This window comes from Lynx rufus, unplaced genomic scaffold (assembly GCF_022079265.1).
Source record: "Lynx rufus isolate CCGP_SWC_20201006 ecotype Redwood Valley unplaced genomic scaffold, mLynRuf1.p SCAF_7, whole genome shotgun sequence".
In the NCBI taxonomy this organism is placed as follows: domain Eukaryota; kingdom Metazoa; phylum Chordata; class Mammalia; order Carnivora; family Felidae; genus Lynx; species Lynx rufus.
In genome coordinates, this window is record NW_025814889.1 from 92,718,378 (window position 1) to 92,736,097 (window position 17,720).

Sequence of the window (17,720 nt, forward strand, 5' to 3'; positions counted from 1 at the left end):
TGGGGTAGGGACTCCGGAGGGTGGCTGGGTGGGGGTGGGGTGTACGTGAGCGTGTGTGGCTAAGCCGGGGGTGGGGGGGGGGGGAGCCCGGGGGCGGGGCCTGCACCCGCGGCGGAGGGGAGCGGGGGCGGGGCTGCCCTCCCGGGCCGCGCCGCGCGCGGGCGCCAGTGCGAGTGTGCGCGGGGGCGCGCGCGCGCGAGCCCGGGAGGAGGCTCCCGAGCGAGTCGGTCCTGGCGGCGCAGCCCGCTCCCCCGCGCCCTGTGTGAGGGACTCGGGGAGGCCAGCGGCGCGCAGGGGAGGGCGAGGCATGTGCACGGGCCGGGGGGTGCTGCAGCCGCCCGAGGAAGAGGAGGACGGCGGCGGCGGCGGCGAGGAGGAGAGCGGGGGACTCGCGGCGGCGGGCCCGGGCCGCGGGGATGCAGCGGACTGTGTGTGTCTGGCTGTAGCTGACGCGAGGCGGCGAGGAAGCGCCGGAGACCCGCGAGAGGGGCGACCCGGAGGCGGCGGCGGCCGCGAGAAGTAGCAGCAGGACGGGCGGCGGCGGCGGAGACGGCAGCCCTGAAATGCATTTTCTTCTCCAGCGGCCATGTTAACCAGGAAACCTTCGGCCGCCGCTCCCGCCGCCTACCCGACCGGTAAGGAGGGCCTGGCCGCCACGCCGCCCCCGGCGCCGCCCCCGGCGGCACCCCGCGCGCCCCGGGTCCAGCCCTCGTGGCGCGGGCGCCCGCTGCCTGCGGGACCTCGAACAAAGTCTGCGCGGTGGCGGGGCCCCGGGGCGGACGGCGCGCCCTCGCCTCGGCTCCGCTCATTGTTGCACCCCGGCCCCGGGGCTCCTCCGAGTGGAGCCCTCCGACCCGGCCGGCGAGGGCCGTCCCGGGCCTGCCCCCTCCCGGGGCCCGGCGAGGCAGGCCGTCGCGCCCTTGTCGGCGGTCCAACCCCTTTCCCGGCCTGTGGCCGCTTGCAACGTGGGCCGCCCGGCCCCGGCCCAGCCCGGCCCCGCCGCGGGGTCGCGAACTCGAGCGCCGGCGCCCGACTTAACTTTGCAGCTGCCCGAGCCCCGCCTGGGGGTGCGCGCCGGGGATCCGTGACCCGGGCGCCCTTTCATTTCCCCGGACGCCCGTTTTTACCGTCCCGTCTCTCTCTCAGGGAGAGCGGGGTTAGCTACCCAGAGGGGTGGGGCGGGGCGACGGGTTCTGGGTGACTTTCTCCCCCCTGACCCTCTTTTGTCTCCTCCCGTGCGTGGCTCCCAGGCAGAGGAGGGGACAGCGCCGTTCGTCAGCTTCAGGCTTCCCCGGGGCTCGGTGCGGGGGCTCCCCGGAGCGGAGTGGGGACCGGCCCGCCCTCCCCGATCGCCCTGCCGCCTCTCCGGGCCAGCAACGCGGCCGCCGCAGCCCACACGGTGAGACCCAGCCCCGCGGGAGGCCGCGGGGGGGGGGGCAGGGGTGCGGGAGGGGCCCGGGGCATAAACACCCGGACTTGTGGGGTTCTGACGCCGGGAGAAGAGAGGTCGAAGTGCGAGTATCTCCACGCCCCTGGCTAGTGGCCTCTCCTGGACGCCACCCTATGCAACTTGGGCGAACCGAGAGCTGCAGCCACAAAGGAAGATTCGTGGCGTGGGCCCCTCACTTCCCCTCCGAAGCCCGCCCACCCCTGCGCTCCTCTTCCTCGGAACTTCCTCCTTGCTGCTTTCCTTCTTTTTTCCCTCCTTTTTCGTCGTTGCTTTCCAGAGCTCCTTTCCTTGACCGGGTAAACATCCCCCAGCCCCTCCCCTCCCCCCAACCACTGGGTAGTGGGTATTTATAGAACAGATATGTGTTAGGGGACAGTCAGGCTGTCCTGCCCGGAAAATCGATCCCCCAAAGAGCCTCCCAGGCCTGGCTCCAGCCAGCAGGGAGCACCGCCAATTGTCCCCCGCGTGTGGAAGCATGTTTTATGAGTGCTACAGGTTTGAGCACAACAGAAATTGTAATTAACATTAACAAAAATAAGAGCCACAGCAGCAGTCAAAACAACCAGCCACCCTTGTAGGATTCTGCATTTGGATATTATTCAAAAGGAAAGAGCTGGCTTTGCTTTGGAAGTGAGAAGGGAAGGGCACCCGGCAGGTGCTGCGGTCCCTCTGTAGGTGGAGAGGGAGGGGACAGCCCATCGTGGGACTAGTGGCTGCAGATTGGCAAACTGGATTTGACTTCAGCATGTACCTTTTCTCAGCTCCCAGAGATCGCCCTTGGAAGGTGACTGCCAGCTTAGAGAAGGTGTGCACTTCTGGAGGAGCTGACGGTTTCCCAGGTCTTATTTCCGATTGGATCCTCCATAGGAATGGCCTAAGTGGTTCTATGTGAGGGATGCTTGGTAGGGATATGGCTTCATTTGCCTAGCGAAAGTTGAGTTCTTGTAGAAAAAGGCCATTTCCAGCCTACAGAGATGCAGCTCTGAGGGTCATGTGTTATGGGGAAACTTCTTTATTAGAGGAGACTTTGTGAGAGGATGGCTCCAGTGGGGTATCTCCCCTTAGACCTGGACAGATGGGTACAAGTTTTATAGGAAACCGTTCTGTTAGAGATTCATTCTCTCCCTCCCTCCCTTCTCTCTCTTCCTTCTCCCTACCCTCCCCCCTCCAAACATGTGACCAGGGGCTGAGAATTCATTACACAGAAGTTAACTGATCTGTGTTGCACTGTTGATGGTGGAAGAGAATTTGTCAAGTAGGCTGGTTGATACCTTATGGTTGAACGTTCCTGTTATGGTGACGTTTTAGTTGAGGAATTGCCATTCGTTTTAGGGGTTTGGGTTGGTTGGTTTGTTTGGTTTGGAATCATCTGAGAATTTTAAAATAGAACATCCACTTTTTTCCGTGTGTGGATGTAATCACGTGACCTGATGTGACCTGGGAAGGAAGTACTAGGTTTTCATCTGGATTCCAAGAGTGGGCTTTCTTAGATCAGAGCCTTTTTCCAATAGAAATATGTAATCAGATTAGAGAAAACAAAAGGTGTCCACTGCAGGAACAGGCCGTGGTGCACCAGAGATGAAAAAATGTGACGTTCCTTCTCAGGACTCCCAGCAATGGATGCTTGTGTTTTGCTGTGGTATCTGGCTGATTTACCTGTTTTAAACTTCCAGTTGAAATCCCCGTGCTATTATTGATCGTTGGACACTTGGTTTGGAAAGTGTAGAGTTAGATTTTGATTGTGGCTTAGTTTTGATTTTATTTGCACAACATTGCAGATTTTGTGGAAAAGGAAAGTTTTTTTAAAAAAAACAACACAGTATTTTTCTGGTTCTACTCCTTCATTTTACAGATGAGGAAACAGTCTGACAGGTTAACTGGTTTGGTCAAGATTCCCTAGGCAGTTCCTATCAAGGCTGGAGCTAAAGCCAGGCCTTCCTGAGCCTAGCTTCTACCTCTTGCTTGACATCACTTCTCCTAGGAAGTTGTGTTCATTTCATTACAAATGCAGGAACTTTTGCAGAGCCATAGTCCCATGTGTCTTTCAGGTGCTTGTAAGTTTTTAGTTGTTTCTTCCACAGCAATTACACTTGGGTTTAGAATAAGGGGGAAAAGGGTATTAAGGAGAGAAAAATGATCTTGTCACAGGAACTTGTCCACATTTCCGCTTGTAAAGTATATACAGGAGGGTAAATATATGATTATAAAGAGTATGAACTTTGGAATTTATTTAGTCCATTGCCCTTTTGTTCCCTGTCTCCATGGATATATTATTGTATATGTAGTTGTTCTGTTTATTTCTGTTTGTCTGAATAGTGTACCCAGTCACTGTGTGGATTCCTATTAAGTTTTTTTTTTTTCTTTTGATGTTGTATTGGAAATAATAATATACTTTTCTTAATTCCCAAATATTAGTATTTTATCACTTTCATAACTGTTCTAATGTTTACAGCAGTCTCTAGTTACCAGCTTTACCTTTATAAAATAATTGGGATTAAAAAAAGAATGAGTATTCTCATTTAAAAAAATAGTAATATTTTGAAGAAGAAAAAGTAGGTATTTGACTCAGAGCCACACAGGCTCTCTGTGTTTGAGGAGGAGCCAAAATTCCAACCTTTTTGCACTCAATTCTGTTCCCATAACACTGTACAGCATTTCTAAGATGACCTCAGGGAAGTTTTCAAATGCTCCAAAATGTTAACACAGTCTCCTATTTTCTACTTTATTATTGGAAGAGATTAAGCTGGTTAGACTATTGTTCTTATATAATTTTTAATACTGAACTATTTTATGGTCAGAGAAGGCTTTTGTAGGTCTCTGTTTTAACCCCTACGTTGTACATATCTAACAATTGCATTCGCTCTGTGTATATTTTTAAATGTGACAACCATGCTAGATGAGCAGTGGCAAACAGGAATAAGCCACGTGCTCAGACCTCAAGAGGCTGAGAGTAAGGGGCTTTTAATATTCTTACGGTTATGTAGGCCTGGCATATGTGTTCTGGAAATACCGTGGCTCCTCTAAATCTCCCCCCACCTTTTGTTTTTAATAAATCAGCTAATTGCGCTTCTGAATTTCATTGTGATTTTCGAGTCCTACAGTATTTGAGATCAAAGACCTTCTTTTCTATAGCCTCTCAACAGAATCTCCTTAACGCTGGAAAGTTGTTAAGATTCCACACATTGCTTTTAGGTGTTTAACTGACCTGCTACAGGTACCTTTTAACTGGCTATCATTTGCCTTTAAGTCTCTGCTGATGCACTGTGAGCCTAATCTAATGTCTTGTGACTTGGATCGCTAGGGACATCCCTAATTCCCTGGGCATTAACTTCCTGTGTTCTTATGAAGGTACAAGAGTAGTTCCCAAATACAATTCAGAGAGGTATCAGTTAACAAGGATTTATTGACCTGTGTTCTTCCATTCAACAGATATTTACCGAGTGCTTACTGTATGTCTGGGTTTATGTTAATAGGGACTTACAAAGATAAGAGGTGACCCTGCCCTGGAATTGCTCACAGCCAGGTGGGTACATTAGGTGTTAAAACACTTACAATAAGATGAAATAGGTGTTAACAGTGGTCTGAAAGAGAGCAAGGAAAGGGGAAGTTTCACAGAAGAGGTGAGAGTTGAACTGGACCCTGAAGGCTGAGTGGGAGTTTGCCATGGAGACATAGTGAGGAAGGAGATTCCAAGCAGCCTTTGGGAAGGATGATAACAGCTCTTCTTTACTAAGCACTTTATACATTTTATTTAACGTATTTAATCCTATAGCTCTGATGAGGAGCTCTGTTGCCTTTTTACAGACAAGCCTACTGAGGTTCCGAGAGATGAATTGCCCAAGGTCGCACTTCTAGTAAGTGACAGAGCTAGGCTTCATCCCCCGTGTGTTTAATTGAATAGGCCTCGACTTGTAACCATTGTGAAACATGACCTCACCAAAAGCAGAGGAGCATAAGAGGACATGGTGTTTCCACAGGTCTTGGGGAACCCAGCTTTGTTACTCTCAGAATTGTAACAGTGGTAGATGACATTGGAAGGAAGGACTGAGGACATTTATGTGCTACATTTTAGAACCTGGTGTCCTGGCCTGTAAATTCTTGGGTTAATTGTGGAAATGGGGTGCAGATGTGGGCCTTGAGCAAAAGGGAGGTCAGTGTCAGATTGACACTTTTCAATGACAACTCTCTAAGTACTTTGGAGAAGGTGATTTGAGGAATTCTAGACTGAGAAGCACAGGGCCATGTGAGGAGTCTGCTTGGGTTGTCCCAGTGAGAGACCTCAGGAGTGGGCGGGTGGTGAGGCCTGGTCAGCGGAGAGGGAGTAGGATAGAGAGACAGCAACGCTTATTGGGGACTCAGAAGGATTTCCAGATGTTCAAGCTTGAGTGACTGTGTGGAAGAGAAGCCTTTTGTTTATCAGAAATTGAGGGTATGGGAGGAGGAAACAGTTTTGGAAGGAAAATCATGAGTTCAGTTTGAATTGCCTGTGGGGAAGGCGGCTGATCTGTCGTTGGACACAAGGGTCCTGGGCTCAGGAGACCAGATCAGGCAGGCCTGAGCTGGAAGTGGAGCTGTGAACTCGTCAGTCCTTGGGTGCTTGCTGAAGCCCTGGCTGTGGTCAGGATCAACTAAGGAGAATTATGGGAATTAAGAGGCCAGGGGAGTTGAGGCTTGAATGCTGAGGAACCCCTGAACCCACCCAAGGGTAAGTGAGCTAATAGTTGAGACAGCTGAGAAGACCGAGAGAAGGCAGTCGGAGAGACAGGAGTTGATAGTTAATTGTCAAGCCCTCTTTGGCTCTAGTAATTAAATTTGTGTGATTGTATTTTAATTGTGCAAAACATTAAGATTGCTGTTGGAAAAATTGGAGTGAATTTCTGATGCTCAAAATGCTTTACGTTGCTATCTTGTAGGAGTTCCTAAAGCCTCAAGGTTAATTTTGTCCCTAGTGAAGCCTCATGCTTTTTGTAGCGGGGTTTTTCTTTTGAAGCACTCTTTCCCGCCCTGAAGAGAATGGTTCTCTAGAAGAGAGGTATTTCAAATTTCAGATCTTTCTATTTCCTGGTGCTTGAAAGATCACGGTGGGGAGGAGGGGTGCAGAGAGTAGGACTTGGGAACGAAAGCTGTGGACAGGCCTGTACTACTTTTCTATATACTCATGAGTTCCTAATTCATTTTTATGGACTGTTCTGCTTTTGGCATAGAATGGGCGTAAAATAACCTGTCCAGCTACCCGACAAAAGATCACTTAGCATGAAATATCATCAATGACTTTAATAAAAGGGTTTGATCAGAAGTCTTCAAAAAATTGGCCTGAGTAGTAAAATCTCTCAATCTAGGAAATCACACCTCAGACAGGCCCAGGTACTATACAGTATTCTACTCTGTTTTATTAGAAGCAAGCAGAGAGAAAGCCCACTCCTTATATAGTCACTGTGCAGGCTACATGTCAGTTAAAGAAAATTCAAAGGTCTTGGTCGGCTGCTAAGGAGGACTTGAAATTTCAGTTTATAATCCGGGTGATTCTGAGCCATTTTTTGAATTGCTGTGTTACCTATACAGACTGTTTTTATTCTTTGGTAGTATATAGAGCCCAAAAGGTAGGATTCAGAAAGAAACTAACAGAAAAAATACTGTTGGCAAGTGATTTCGCCTAATGGATTATAAGCTCCTGAAGGGCAGGGACTCTGCCACTTCTGTGCCTAGACCTTAGCTAATACCGGTTGAGTGAATGAGATGGGTTGTGAATGACAAATTGATCTTTAAGATTTACACAGAAATCACCAAGCAGGATGCATTAAGACTTCTGGGTGGTTGCCTGAGGCTGGGAAGAATTCCTAACCAAGGGGATCCTGGCTGCTAGTGCTGTCCCACCCCTCACATCTTTGCAATAATAATACTTGAAGGAAATCCCAAGCAGATTCTTGGTAGAAGACTGGGGGCCCCTTGGCTTGCACCATCAGTTTTGTTTAGACAAGAATGTTCAGGGATGGTATGTGTGCCTGAAATAGAAGTCGCTGCTTTGTGTTCCTTGTTGGAAAGCTGAGTATCCCAGCAGCCCACAGAAATACACTGTTAAGAGAGTGGAGCCATTGACCAAAGGAAGGCCCCAAACTGTGGTGGTTGGTTTGTTGGGCTGAATGGCCTTAAATGGTCATCACAGTCTATGAAGCCCAGAAATTTTTTAAAAATAGATTAGGAGTTTACAAGATTCTACAATGCATATCCACATGGGAATCTTTCAAGCCTAAAAGTGCACATTTTTTTGTCAGTGGATCATACATCTTCCTAGGTGTAGTCGGTTTTTCAAGTAGTAGAGAAGATCAAGAATGGAAGACACTAGTGTTTTCAGAATCGAACTAGCTAGACGTGGGAGAGAGAGTAGTGAACAAGACAGCCATGGTCTCTGCCCTCGTGGTAATAGAGAATAAATGAAGTGTGAAAGGGGCTGTGATCTGGAGGAGGTGGAGCCAGCACAAAGATGACATGTTCCAGCTTTTTCTGTATCCTGTTTCATTTTACCTACGGGTTGAGTGGAACACCTGGGGTGTGCCGGGCCCTATGCTAAGTGTTAGGTGTAGACCAATGAACAAGACAGATGCCTCTGCCTCCACAGGGAACCTACTGTAAAGATCCGGGGTGTGATAGGTATGGCATTTATGGGGTCCCTTTTTTCAGGATCCCAAGTTTCGTAGCCTTCCCAAGTCTACTAGTCTTTTTCCTTTACTTAATCAGAGACTGTCAGCACCATATCCACTCTCCCTGTCAGGGTGTTCATGAGGTCCCTCCTGGGCGTACAGCTCTTTCCATTTAGCGAACCTGATTTGGACTGTAAAGGTGGGGTGGGGCTGACTTAAAAAATACCCCATTTGAACAGACAGACCTCTTCCGTTGTATTCACGTTTGCTTTCTGAATTCCAGATTGGCGGCAGTAAGCACACAATGAACGATCACTTACATGTCGGCAGCCACAGCCACGGACAGATCCAGGTTCAGCAGCTGTTTGAGGATAATAGTAACAAGCGGACAGTGCTCACGACACAACCAAACGGGCTTACGACAGTGGGTAAGACGGGCTTGCCGGTAGTGCCGGAGCGGCAGCTGGAGAGCATCCATAGGCGGCAGGGGAGCTCCACCTCTCTGAAGTCTATGGAAGGCATGGGGAAGGTGAAAGCCACCCCCATGACACCCGAACAAGCAATGAAGCAATACATGCAAAAACTAACCACCTTTGAACACCACGAGATTTTCAGCTACCCTGAAATATACTTCTTGGGTCCAAACGCAAAGAAGCGCCAGGGCATGACAGGTGGGCCCAACAATGGTGGCTATGATGATGACCAGGGATCATACGTGCAGGTGCCCCACGATCACGTGGCTTACAGGTACGAGGTCCTCAAGGTCATTGGGAAGGGAAGCTTTGGGCAGGTGGTCAAGGCCTATGACCACAAAGTCCACCAGCACGTGGCCCTGAAGATGGTGCGGAACGAGAAGCGTTTCCACCGGCAGGCAGCAGAGGAGATTCGGATCCTGGAACACCTGCGGAAGCAGGACAAGGACAACACCATGAATGTCATCCACATGCTGGAGAATTTCACCTTCCGAAACCACATCTGCATGACGTTCGAGCTGCTGAGCATGAACCTCTATGAGCTCATCAAGAAGAATAAGTTCCAGGGCTTCAGCCTGCCTTTGGTTCGCAAGTTTGCCCACTCGATTCTGCAGTGCTTGGATGCTTTGCACAAAAACAGAATAATTCACTGTGACCTTAAGCCCGAGAACATTTTATTAAAGCAGCAGGGTAGAAGTGGTATTAAAGTGATCGATTTTGGCTCCAGTTGTTATGAGCATCAGCGCGTCTACACGTACATTCAGTCCCGTTTTTATCGGGCTCCGGAAGTGATCCTTGGCGCCAGATACGGCATGCCCATTGATATGTGGAGCCTGGGTTGCATTTTAGCAGAGCTCCTGACCGGTTACCCCCTCTTGCCTGGGGAAGATGAAGGGGACCAGCTGGCTTGTATGATTGAACTGTTGGGCATGCCCTCCCAGAAACTGCTGGATGCATCCAAACGAGCCAAAAATTTTGTGAGCTCCAAGGGTTATCCCCGTTACTGCACTGTCACGACACTCTCAGATGGCTCTGTGGTTCTCAATGGAGGCCGTTCCAGGAGGGGGAAACTGAGGGGCCCACCGGAGAGCAGAGAGTGGGGGAATGCACTGAAGGGGTGTGACGATCCCCTTTTCCTTGACTTCTTGAAACAGTGTTTAGAATGGGATCCTGCGGTTCGCATGACCCCTGGCCAGGCTTTACGGCATCCCTGGCTGAGGAGGCGGTTGCCAAAGCCTCCCACCGGGGAGAAGACGTCAGTGAAAAGGATAACCGAGAGCACTGGTGCTATCACATCCATTTCCAAGTTACCTCCACCTTCCAGCTCAGCTTCCAAACTGAGGACTAATTTGGCACAGATGACAGATGCCAATGGGAATATTCAGCAGAGGACAGTGTTGCCAAAACTGGTTAGCTGAGCTGAGTCCCCTGATGCTGGGTAATCTGAAAGATACGACGTTGCTGAGCCTTACTGGGTTGAAAAGGAGTAGCTCAGACCTGTTTTTATTTGCTCAATAACTCAACTCATTTGTATCTTTTCAGCACTTATTTTAACGTAAGAAAGTTGTTCATTTTGTTTTTATAAAATACATGGGGACAATGCTTTAAGTTTTTATACTTCCTGAAACTGTTTTTGTGTTCTAAAAGTATGATGAGCCTTACTGTATTTAGTGTGGCAGAGTAATAAACATCAGTGGCAGGCCATTGATTACTTCGTGACTGCTGCGCATTTACAGATTGGTGTCAAAGACATTCACTGTTTCTATGGTTCATAGTATATTCTCCCCCAGGCAGTTGCCCCCCGGAAGGTCCCCCTTCCCTCGCCATGCTCCTGGTTCACGCACAGGTGTAGCACGTCCTGCTTCCGTTTCCCATAAGTGACGTGGGTGGTAGTGAGGGTGGGAGAAGAATGGCCAGGACAAAAATGATTAATGAGCAGAACTGACCTCAGAGAATTTTTTCCTAAACTAGTGGTCAGACAAACACAAAGTCCCCAAGTTGACATGCCCACTTAGCATTCTGACTTTCTAAAAGCTGGCCAAGCAGACCTGGGTGGATAAATGGAAACATGTGCGTTCCTCCAGATTTTCTAATATGATCAGCGACCTGTTTGTAAAGAAGCCTCATAGTACGGAATTGGTTTTGCACCTAAATACAAAAATGTATTCCATAAACTGTTCCTCCTCTTTGCTTTTCTCCTCTCTGTTCCTCTTTCACTACACATCTGTTGCTTGCATTTAGTTTTTTTTTTTTCCTTCCTTCACATATATATCCCAGACTGTTAATACAGAAGAGAGACATTTCAGCTGTGATTATGACCATTGTTTTCATATCCCAGTTTAAAAAAGAACAGCAGCCTAGCTACTTAAGGTGGGGATTTCCATAGTTCCAAAGAAGGTTTAGCAAGTTAGAGTGAGTTCACACTTTTCAGGTGCCACTGTAAGGTTCTCTTCGCCTGGGAAAGCATCAACTCTTTCTTTAAAAAGAAAGATGCTTGAAAATCCTCTTGCTGAACAGAAGTCATTGTGACTTTTCAGTGAGGTCAATTTAAACAACGTAGTTAAAGGAGGAAAAGTTCAATCTCAAGTTAAATGGTTTGACTTGCATCATTAGGAAAATCACGGATCGCATTCCTCTATTTTACTTTCTTTTGGATTGCACTGACTGTATTTGTGGGAATGACACTTTACCTGGAAAAGTTAACTGAGAGGTAAAAGAATATTTTCGTCTCTGAATAATAATTATTTTCAAAGTGAAAAATTAAGTATTTTATCACTAATGTATGAGCAGTGATATTTATCAATTTCAAGGCACGTGGAAGAATTTTTTTAGTATGTGCAATTTAATATAGAAAGATTTTTTTGCCTGTTTGGACAATAGGTTTTGGGTAGTATAAATTAGGATACTCTTTTATATGCACAGATATTATTGTATTGCCTGTAAATTGATTTACAAGTACTTAAAGCATGGTCCCCAGCGAGACCAGGAAAGTTTCCGGTTAAGTTCTTTTAATATTAGTCCTACAGTTTCTCTTACTTAGGAAAAAAGAAAAAAGAAAGTAGTTTTGAACAAAACTCTTATCTTGAGGCTTTGTCATTTGATGGAGAAAACGCTCAGGAAATATTACAGATATTTGCCAAAAAACAGTAATAAGATTAGCTTATTAATAAGATAGTGATGTTGATATTTGCTTTACTATTTAAGGGTGTCACTGATAAATTAATTTGTACTTCTGTACTTAGAAATTATAGCTTCTTTCCCCTAGTCAGATTCTTTAGCCTGTTGTACACATTTCTGTGTAATCTGTGGAAGTGCAATAATATGTTAGTAAGTTGCTTTTTAAACGATGCTCATGTGACGATACCCCCAATCAGTGGCTTATAGAATTTAAAGATTGTGTATTTATTATTAAAATTTTGACTTAAAAGGCATAAGAAGTGTAAGACTTGGTATGGTGGCTTTGTAAAACCATAAGCCTCTGAATGATGGTTAGCTTCTTTAAAACAAAAACATAAAGGCTGTTTTTCCCTTGCAGTTCTCCTCTTCCATATCCACCCTCATTTTCACATTTAGGTTTACGTGAACCTGAGCCTGCCATTAATAGGAATTTCCCTATAAAATACATGTGAAAATTTATAAATGGACTAGTACTGCTTGTCTTTTCCCCGCCACATAAAACTGGTACTTAAGATGCCAACAGTGCATTTGTGATGATATTCACAAATGCAACCGGAAACTTTGAAGCCAAACTATAATGGGCAGCGCTATGCCCCGCCCTCCAAATACGGTGAGATTTACTTCATTCATAAGAGCCACTAGGTTCAGTGTTCAGTGGTAGGGCTGCTTTTAAAAAATTCTGGCTTATTTATATCAAAAAAAGAAAAACGTTGCATCTCTGTGATTTTAAAACAAATGAAGGGCTCTAATAGGCTACTAGGAGTTGGCTTGGAAACAGTCCTCGGTCTCACAGGTTACCAGTGTCTAGGGATGTCTGAGCTGTTTTCAGACTTCAGACTAGCACAGTGTCTTGTCTTCGGTTGCAGTCTCATCTGGCTCCGTTTCTGGCACCTCCACAGTGCGCATCACCTCTTAAGTGCGTTGCTACGACAGGGGAACAGCACCGTGATGCAGGACAGTGCAGATCAACAGTAGAGGAGAAGTTGTGCCCTTAGTGTTAACAATGTGCCTTTTGTTCTGAATGCCATGTTGTAGGGCATGCATTTTTTGGCCTCTTTAACTCTTTGAATACCCGGCAGTAAGGATGGAACCCAGCTCTGCAAAGATACATCTGTCTTAAATATCCAGTTACTTACAGGCCTTAATAGAAACCATAAGGCGTGAATCATCATCAGGCATTGAAAAAGGTAACCATTTGGTTAGTTACACAGGAAATTCCTATGTTTAAGGGGTTAAAGATGGTCTTTGTTGTATCTTAACATCAGACTGATTTTTTAAATGATATTTTTTTGTTATGGTAACACTAGACAAAAATCAACTGTATTTGTAAAAATTTACCTCAAACCATTTAATTTTATAGTGTGATTAATCCCAGGGCATTTGGTATGAACCAAAGTGCATTCCTTTTATATGTGCCTGGCTCTAGTACGGATGGCCAGGGATTTTTACAATTTGGGTGCAAGGCACTTAAGCCACTTTTAAACTTAATGGGTGGTTTGGAGTCGTGTTAAAGGACTCCATCAGGAGGTTAGGCAACACTTTAGGCATCAGTAGCATTGGGCCATATTGGAATCTTCAAAGTGTGAATTATTTTAAAGAGAGCATTCATTTTTGTAATTTTTCTCATCAAGAATATTTCTGGTAAGCAGAAGACTTAAAAAAAAAACTGATTTGGTTGGTAAAGGTTTTAATATCGCCCAACATAATGCTGTGGTAGCATTTAAAAAAAAAGTATTTGTCAACTCTGTTTCTTAGGGGCTTGTACATCTCTCTGCTATGGACATATATAAAATTAATTGTAATTATACTCAGCTCAACTGCTACAGTTCTGTCTAGGCAGTGGCTTGGGTTTTCATCGAGCAACATCTTAGACACGTGACTGAAATATGCTGCAACTGTGTGTACTGAAAATATGTGAAAATGGTTGAATGTGGACTGTGTACATATGTATGTAAACATTTCTGTGAGATGCTGCTGTCGCCACTTAACATGAAATATGTTCTGGTGGATTTTAATCCTAGTGGCCAGTTCTATGATACTGTATGTATTGTACAGCTGAAGACAGGAGTAAGACTGTTCAGTGAATATTTGTTACATTTTATTGTCGTGGCCAGAGATAATTTCAGAATAAAAATTTAATGTCCTACCTTACTTTTCTCCCCTTTTCTAACTATAATTTAACTCCTGATTTTTTCTGGTGATATTCTTGGTCTGGTGGCCTGGAGAGAGTTTAGAAGGCAAACATTGTCAGCTACAGTTGGCTTTTTTTGTTAGTTCAATATAAATTTGCAAATCTTAAGAATAAAGTTTTAGCAGGCAACTCTTGCTTTTCTCAGGATACCCTATTCCTTCACCTGTAATGTTTCTATGTTACTTTTCCTTTATATGGCCTCTGCGGCCAGGTTCTGTATCCTGCTAGAATTTCAAATCTTTTTTTTCTTTTTTTAAATCTTCAAGGTAACAAGTTGTGGGAGCAGAGTCTGTAAATTATTCCCCACCGGTCTTTATTCTTTTCTGTGCGCAAGTTCTGGCAAATTCTTCATATGTGCTCTCACCAGCTCCCCCACGTGCTTCTTCATGCTTATGCTTTTGTAGTTATTTTACTTGGTGGTCTCTATGGTTCATGTCTTTTGGGTGTTAGTGTCTTCGTTCTTCCATGGCTTGATCGGAAACAGCACCTAGCTCATGATTTGTCAGGTTTGGTTAATACCAAGCCAAGAGTTTGCTTACAGAAGACAGCGAGCAGATGCCCTAGTAATTTGTCAGACGTAGGGATATTATGTAGACAAAGATTTCCCTCTTGTGGAAAGAACTACCGCACACTTTTATTTACACCCCTCTTGCCACCAGCAGCCAAAAAATTACTTAGTGTGGCTTCCTTCAACAAAAGTGGGATTTGCTAAAACAAGGGGACACTATTCCCAAATCCAGACTCAGGCTTGCCATATCCTATGCCATAATTGCCCATTACTGCTTCTCTTGCTAATCAGAGTTCTTACCAATTGAAAAAAATACCAACTGACCAAGAAACTCAATATCTATGGAAAAAAAAAATTTAAGACACGTGCATTACGTATAAAATTGAAGGTTGATGCTAAAGCAGCAATTTAAATTTAAAATTGTCCAGATCTGACTTAGAGCAGATTATAATTCCCACTCATTCTCTTTTATCAGGTCTTTTTAAAGCTCTTTCTTAAACTGAGTAATACTATATTCTGTTTGAATTTCTGTAATCTTTTTGCTTTGGGAATCAACACCTATACAAGTAACTTGGGAACTTCAAAGTTGCCTTTAAACTAGCACTAGAGAATGTTCTTAGCTGGCATTGGTATTGGCCTTTTAAAGAAAGGGAAATTCGTTTATTTTCTTTTGGAAAGAGAGCATTAGGAGATTTGAAGAAAGGGTATTTGTGACTTTGTTTCGTTTTTTAAAAGTTTGAATTACATTGCTTCTTTTTTAGTCATTAGGCAAATAAACACTTGTCATTAGTGATGCTTAACACTGTCCAAAATGGAAAGCGACTGCCAGTGTGATACACATACAGAAGAAGATTGCATCTTACTGCAAAACTTTTGGTTTATTTGGTTTGACTTTGACTTACTGTTGTGCTGTGGTCACATCCTTAATATCTGTGCTACAGTTCATATGTATTGGGGAGGGCATAAACTGCCATTTCTTTGCTTCTCAAGGAAGTTTAATGAGCAAACTAATGAATTAATATTTACTCCTCCAAAGAAAGCTGACATTTTAGGAGCATTAACTAGTCATCTATAATAAGGAGCAGCAGGGTATAACTATGATAATGTTATAGAGCATTGTTCCCTACAAAGACTTAGCAGGTCTCGTGGCATTGTAGGAACATCAGTGCAGCCTTATACGTTCCTGTAAGCTATAATTATCCCTCACCTGATATTTGAGGAAACTGAAGTGACTTGTTCCAAAGTGACTTTGCAAAAACAGTTTGGGCCTCAGGTTGCAATCCAATAAGGAATTTTGGTCTCGGACAGTAAAGGAAAATCCCTAACTATACACCACACAGAAAAATTGAGAAGCGGGGGTGAGGGGAGGGCTCTGAGCAGTGAGCATGTCTAATACTTGAATAAATTGTGTATCAGTTCCCAGGAATATTTTTTAAAAGGGGAGAAACTGCAAAAAACTGAGGACTAGAGCATCTTTGTCTCATTGGTGCACCTGATAACTAAAAGGCACTGTGCACACACCTCTCAGTTAATTGGTGAAAGAGGGACTCCTTATATCGCCATATTCGGGGAGTATGATTAATTATAGTAGCTTTATTATTTTCTGTTCTTAAAATACGCTTTTTACATTTGAATGTATGAAAATATTTTTGACTCTACTAATTCTCAGGGATTAAAAGTTAAAATTTACTGACTGAAGCAACAGATAAACCTCTTAAATTCAAACTTACTCAGGTTTCCTATTTCTTTGCCTCCATATTTAAGAAAACATAGGATGCCTACCGGGCAAATATATAAAAATTAAAATTCCAAATACAATTTAAAAATACCAAATTGTAAATAAACCAATTTTACAAACTAAAATATTGTGTCTTTCCTTGCTTTTTATCCCAAATTATTTCCCCTCCTAAGTTTGAGGAGTTTTAAATATCCAGACTATTTCTTAAGTGGTAAAAATAGTGTTTATTTACAAAACAAAAACCCATGAACAGGCCCAGATCATTTAAATAAGAGCTTATGGAGTTGCTTTAAGCTGTTTGTGGGAAAATGTGATTAGTGTACCAGTAATTTGTGTATACATAGGAAATAAGGGTATGGGTAAGTTTGAGTTAATTTGTCAACCTTTTGTCCTAACAGGAATACCCAACCTATTTTCCCTTTCCCTAGAATTCAAGTCACTGGAATTGTGGCTTAGATAGGTTTAAATTAGAAAGAAAAGAAAGGAAGGAAGGAAAGAAGGAAGGGAAGGAGGGAGGGAAAGGAAGGGAAAAGAGAGGAAGAGAAAGAAGGAAGGAAAAGAAGGAAAAAGGAAAAAGAAAAAGACAAAAAGAGACAGACTCCATCTTAATAACATCTATTGCAGATGGCATTCATTTGTCAAATATTTATTAAATGCCTACTATCTGCCAGGTACCATTTATGTACTACAGATATAGAATAGTGAACAAAACAGATGTAGTTCCTATCCTTACCGAGTTTTTAGACTAGCTGGGAACACAAGGTGTTATATAAGTCATTGTATGAACAAATCATAATTGGAAATGTGATAAGTTCTATGAAGTAAAAAAAAAAAGCATGTGGTGCTGAGTGTGTGTGTATATAATGGAAGAGTACAGGTCGTGTTGTCTTGTATGAATTAAGAATGGCTTCCTTAGGAAAGAAATAGCTTGAGCTGAGGAAGGAGAGTATGGACTGAAATCCTGGAGCTGGAAGAAGCAAGGTGTCCACGAGCAATTAAAGGAAGGTCCTTGTGGCTGGAGCCCACTAGAACCACAAGAATGAGAGAACTTGGTGAGAAATGAAGCTGGCAACGTGGTTTGGCCCCAGACTGTGCCAAGTCTTGTAGATGCTGTTAAAGATTCTGGTCTTTATCCTGTTTGCAAGGGCAGCAACCAAGGGGTTTTAGGGAAATGCTGTGAACAGCCTGGCTCTCCCTGAATGTCTTCAGTAGAATGTATTTAGAAGGGCAAGAATAGACGAAGGAAGACAAATTGGAAGTGTTTGCAAAAGATGGCAGAATAGAGCAGACCAGAGAACAGGGATGGAGATTTACACAAGATGGGTTGAAAGGCTCTTTAAGATGCAGAAATATTAAGGTAGAAACAACAGTGGTGTTTCTTTGTATATGAAAAGTAGCTAGTGCTATTTTAGTGTCTGATTTGCTACACTGCATCAAAGGGAATTATAGTATCTCATTTGTTCTAGAAAAGAGAAGGTGAAAATTAATGCCTTTGGTTACAGAATGTGACATCTTAGTAAGCTATTTATCTTTTGCTGAAATTTG

At 44.5% G+C, this 17,720-nt stretch overlaps 1 protein-coding gene across 3 annotated transcripts; it reads left to right on the plus strand.

Moving 5' to 3' along the window:
* The first annotated feature begins 562 nt into the window (after positions 1-562).
* DYRK2 (dual specificity tyrosine phosphorylation regulated kinase 2) lies at positions 563-13,889 on the plus strand. Of its 3 annotated transcripts, none has more exons than XM_047065461.1 (3): positions 563-635; positions 1,251-1,399; positions 8,372-13,889. In XM_047065461.1, exons 1-3 carry the CDS (start codon positions 587-589, stop codon positions 9,977-9,979), a joined length of 1,806 nt encoding a protein of 601 aa, XP_046921417.1. In that variant the 5' UTR covers positions 563-586; the 3' UTR covers positions 9,980-13,889. The 3 variants fall into 3 exon arrangements, with proteins under 3 accessions (XP_046921417.1, XP_046921420.1, XP_046921418.1); XM_047065462.1 differs by lacking the exon at positions 563-635 and adding an exon at positions 4,924-4,973 and having other exon boundaries at positions 1,341-1,399; XM_047065464.1 differs by lacking the exon at positions 1,251-1,399 and having other exon boundaries at positions 572-635.
* The last annotated feature ends 3,831 nt before the right edge of the window (positions 13,890-17,720 follow it).

What these genes read in the sequence shown, in the direction of transcription:
- DYRK2 (XM_047065461.1), top strand. Translation starts at nt 587, where the DNA reads ATGTTAACCAGGAAACCTTCGGCCGCCGCTCCCGCCGCCTACCCGACC. An exon ending in TCCCGCCGCCTACCCGACCG is followed by an intron (nt 636 to 1,250) that starts GTAAGGAGGGCC and finishes CGTGGCTCCCAG; the next exon opens with GCAGAGGAGGGGACAGCGCC. An exon ending in CGGCCGCCGCAGCCCACACG is followed by an intron (nt 1,400 to 8,371) that starts GTGAGACCCAGC and finishes TCTGAATTCCAG; the next exon opens with ATTGGCGGCAGTAAGCACAC.